The sequence below is a fragment of the Saccoglossus kowalevskii genome, chromosome 21, assembly GCF_978046115.1.
Source record: "Saccoglossus kowalevskii chromosome 21, keSacKowa6.1, whole genome shotgun sequence".
Lineage (NCBI taxonomy): Eukaryota > Metazoa > Hemichordata > Enteropneusta > Harrimaniidae > Saccoglossus > Saccoglossus kowalevskii.
In genome coordinates, this window is record NC_140661.1 from 26,108,225 (window position 1) to 26,112,895 (window position 4,671).

A 4,671-nucleotide genomic window follows, 5' to 3' on the forward strand; every position below is an offset into this window, starting at 1 on the left:
ACAGAGACACTAGTCTTAAAACTCCCTCCAATACATTAAGAGAGGTGTAGGATCAAGCATTAGATATACATAATACGAGTAATATATGTGTATGGCGCCCTCTTGTAGTAAGCTATCAAATTTCACTTGTCTATAAGCTTATGTTAATGAGATCACCATCTTGGATAAACCACATGTTGAATCTAATTTGTTGTCCAACTCCCGTACTACCTAATACTACAACCGGCTACCATGAGTGCAAGTCGCACCCAGTTCAAACTTCATAGTGCACTGTATTGTGGGAAAATCAATGTTTATCAATGTCAATCAATGTCGCACATGCGCAGCGCGCAGACCACCGCCCTTTAGCTATGCTATGTCGGATGTGTGTAATGGTAATTCCAAATATGCAGTATTTAAGATAAAAATATAATTATGTAGTGTGTTTTTTTTTTCTCACAGCAGCACCCTATGACGTTACACTGACGTTTGTCGGACATGGAACTGATGAGGTGTATCCTGCGGCCGTGAACAGCCCGGATATTCCACACCGTGAGTGAAAAATAACGTTCATACACCTGCAAACGTCAAAGCGATGCAATGGTGTGCTGTTATTACACATATTCACAAACTTAATGAAAATCACTAGAAAGGCTGCAACCACGTCCTCCACAATTTTCGTATGTACGCACAAATGCAGTATCCTACTTTAAATTCTGTTCAGTGATGAAACAATTACACTGATACCTTTTAATCTCTCAAGTTATGCATATGCTAATTACGTGTAAACATAACCTGTGAGGTTTGCTAATTTGAACATTATTGTAACCGTGAAAGTTTACTAATTTGCATATTAACAAATAAGTTATTACAGTAATAGGTGAAAGTTTGGAACAATGGTGCACGTGACCATGAGAAGTATAATTAATACTAAACCTTCCTGTAAACTCGATAAGTGCACCCTTGCTCGAGCAAATTCAATAAAAGACCCCATTCTTTGACCGACCGACATGTTTTATTGTGCAACCTTTATTTTGTTTTAGATAATCTGAGAACCAAACAGAGGAATCTCATTCACTTATTTATCTCTATTTTACTAAGTTTCAATTGGCGAGTTTGCATCTATATTTGCCGTGTTTCAAGCCAAACGTTAAGCTCTGTGAACCCATAGGTTCAACCAATTGTCTTGGGAAAGTACCAGGTGAGTAGGATTATATTCAACAAGAAAGTAAATGTATTAAAAGTGTTTTACCTGCAAGCTATAAACATTGTCAAACTAAATGTACTTTGAGCACGTGCATATATTGATTAAATAATTCGGTTTTTCTTTCAATACACCGGGGTAAATGTATTTGTATTGTTTAAGTCGTGCCCTCTAGTGGCAAAGCGATTTTGTGACGTCAAAATGGTGTAGAGAGGTAACTGATTGGTTACCTTGCCGTGACGTCAAAATTGTGTTGAGGGGTAACTGATTGGTTGCCTTGTCGTTCGTAATTTCGGATACAGTATATTAATTCTTTCAAAAAAGTTATTTCTTATTAATGTGGACGGTATGAACCACCGATATACGCCACTTAAACGTTGTGTCGTTAGAGGGCGACATTTATAAAACCGGAATACAGTATTAACAACCAAAATTATTTTCGTGAGACCACTATTTTAAGCAGTATATGAACGATTAGTAGATTGAATACCTTGTAATCTACCAACTTAGCAAGAACTGGTGATTTAGTTTAGTTATCTTTTGAATCGTTATAAATATATGCATACGTAAAAGGTATTTAATTCTGGCGCTATTGAATACGTGTAGCTACGTGTAGCAATAATACATTCAATTCAATTCATTGTAATCCAAAATGCGGAATTCTCAAGCGTGATTATACTTTGCTCACTGTGTTGTAGACCTCGAGGGTATTACTGGACCACTTGTACTTAAAGCATATTGATTACCAACTTTAAAACGTATAAACACCGTAGACGAAGTGATTGTGGGAAAAGTCTCGGTGGTACCACGCTTTAGCATTACTTGCCTATCTGGTAGAATGGATTCAACTAATTCAAAGATATCGAGCGAGAGCAACCGTTGGAAGGTGTGTATAAAGTATCTACAGAAGTAGCTGCTCAGTTCAGCAATGTGTTTATTCAATTGAATTTCTCTGAACAGTTCACCGTGGTTGTTAATCAGTGCTAGTGTTGTGAGAGATTTGGACATATTGCTTGATCAGGTTCAAGAGGATTTACTTGCTACAGTCATAAACATAATAACAATAACCTGTCATAGTTTTAAACTCAGACTAGTAATACATTTTATATTACTAGTCTGAGTTTTAAACATGGTTGTTTCAGGGAACTAAATTACAATCTATTAAATTGCAAACGCGTGGTCAGATATATTGTACATAAAACTGTGAATTGTCCTTACAACGGGGTCCACTTGCAAATTGATTATTGATTGTATTGTTAAATATATTTTATCTCCTAATGTTATTATTTTTAGGAAGAAGAGAAGATACAGAATATTCGATGGTGTATAGTCATCCTAGCCGCTTTGTTTGCATCGGGTGTTTTCGTAGCTATAATATTATTAGACGAAGACATACTCGGGTTTACAAGTAAGTTACGCGTGATTTGGGAAGCGGGTGTTAATTGTATGATTATGGATATTTATAAAAAAAAATAATTATGAGTACATATATTTATTATCTGTACACAAAATAGTTCTGAAGTATTACTTTTTCCCATTTTTTTTTTTATTTTCTATAAGATATTTTATTGGGAACTGACGGCTGTGCTTCCAATACATGTGTGAATGGTGGAACTTGCCTAGTTGACTCAGATTCATTTATTTGCGTGTGCAACGATGGATTCAGCGGTGTATACTGTGAGACCGCTGTCTAAACACAGCAACATTGGACAGCAACGTGTTTATACTGTATATATTACTGTGTGAATAAGCCAGTAATTATTAGGGGATTAGTTTTGGTTTAGTTTTGACGGTATTTAGTTGAATTGTTTTGACATGGACATGGCTTGGTAAACAGCTTCAGTTAAAGGGGAACCGCTCAATCCCATGGATTGCACCAAAGAATCATGGGACACTATTGTTTATGTTGTTTACAATGTTAATCTATCTTTTGTTATCCATTGTTATTTTAATCCAGAAAGTAAATTTGTTGTGAAATTAATCTTAACTGGAAGGTGCCCCTTTAACTCCTTTATTTCATGGAAACATCGACAATAACATTCATTGTTACATAAAAAAAAACATATGTGAAATAAATAAAAACAATTTAAGTGAACACAGTGTGCTTTTAAAAAACATGTGTATTTTTTCTGTGTTTTTCTCTTGAAGCGCTCCTTTTCCCATCCAATGACTTTATGGGATGGCCCCATTAGATGTTGATTCGTCTCATTCGGTGCCCCCTGATTCCTACCGTAAAGTAGTGGGCACTCGCAGCTGTAATTTATATTTAGGCGGTTTTGGCTTCACACATTAACGAGTAACGAGTAAAACATAAAAAAGCTCCCAAATTATCATGAAAAGTGCACTTGTTTTTAGAACGTTCTGCATAATGTTCATCCTCGTTGGATGACCCCATTCGGTGGCTACGGCACGGGTGGGATGTAGCCCTCATTGGATGAACTCATTGGATACTCGAATTGAATGCTCTCATTGAACACCGACATGGAATGACGCTCAGTTAGTTAAGTACAAACATCATGTTAAATATGAATTCCTCAAAACGTCAAAACCGACGTAAACCAGTCCTCAAATATGGTAACATTGATTCTCCCATAATCCAATGGACTCTTCTAATTGAAATCTCAAGTATGAAGTTTGACCTCAGGGCGCGACTTGCACTGATTACAGGAGAGAGACCTAGCTCGAGCCATTCCATTAGAGCGCGTCCGTTCCATTACAGAGCGTTCCATTAGAGAGCGGTCACGTGACGTGTGATCACCTGATAAGTGCTGGATACACGCTCTAACGGAAAATACCGTTAGGTTTAGCGAATTTACGAACCGTTACGAAAGAGTTTGCTCGTTCGAAGATCGTTTTTGTAAAAGCGACAGCCTTGGTCGATACACTGTTCATTTACACAATCTTTCCTGGCACCATACGCACTCACACTGTTAGCGGCGGAGTGAAACGCGCCCATGTCATGCCATTAACCGATTATTGACGTCTATGTATTTCATGTCTTTGGCATGAAAGCTATAAAATATATAAAATAAAATGCCTTGCTATCGTTTGAACATTTCAAATATTTAATTAGTCTAGCGTTTTTTTTTTGTTCATTCCATTGGAGACGAGTCGCTCTTCATTTCATTACAGGACGGTATGACCCAAACCACTCTCTAACGTCGCTCTATTTCTATTTACTTGAATTGATATGGGAGCTATTAAATATATTTAATACAATATATTCAAACAGTTTTGAACATTTCAGTTATTTAATTGGCCAAGCGATCGCGTCATTCCATTACAGACGAGTCGCTCTTCATTCCATTACAGGACGGTATGACCCAAACCACGCTCTAACGTCGCTCTATTTACTTGAATTGATATGGGAGCTATTAAATATATTTAATACAATATATTCAAACAGTTTTGAACATTTCAGTTATTTAATTGGCCAAGCGATTGTGTCATTCCATTACAGACGAGTCGCTCTTCATTCCATTACAGGA

At 36.8% G+C, this 4,671-nt stretch overlaps 1 protein-coding gene across 1 annotated transcript; it reads left to right on the top strand.

The window, feature by feature from the left end:
* Nucleotides 1-1,947: 1,947 nt before the first annotated feature.
* LOC146729830 (lactadherin-like) lies at nt 1,948-3,298 on the top strand. The gene is made up of 3 exons (XM_085495199.1): nt 1,948-2,069; nt 2,477-2,591; nt 2,744-3,298. Exons 1-3 carry the CDS (start codon nt 2,022-2,024, stop codon nt 2,875-2,877), a joined length of 297 nt encoding a protein of 98 aa, XP_085351325.1. The 5' UTR covers nt 1,948-2,021; the 3' UTR covers nt 2,878-3,298.
* The last annotated feature ends 1,373 nt before the right edge of the window (nt 3,299-4,671 follow it).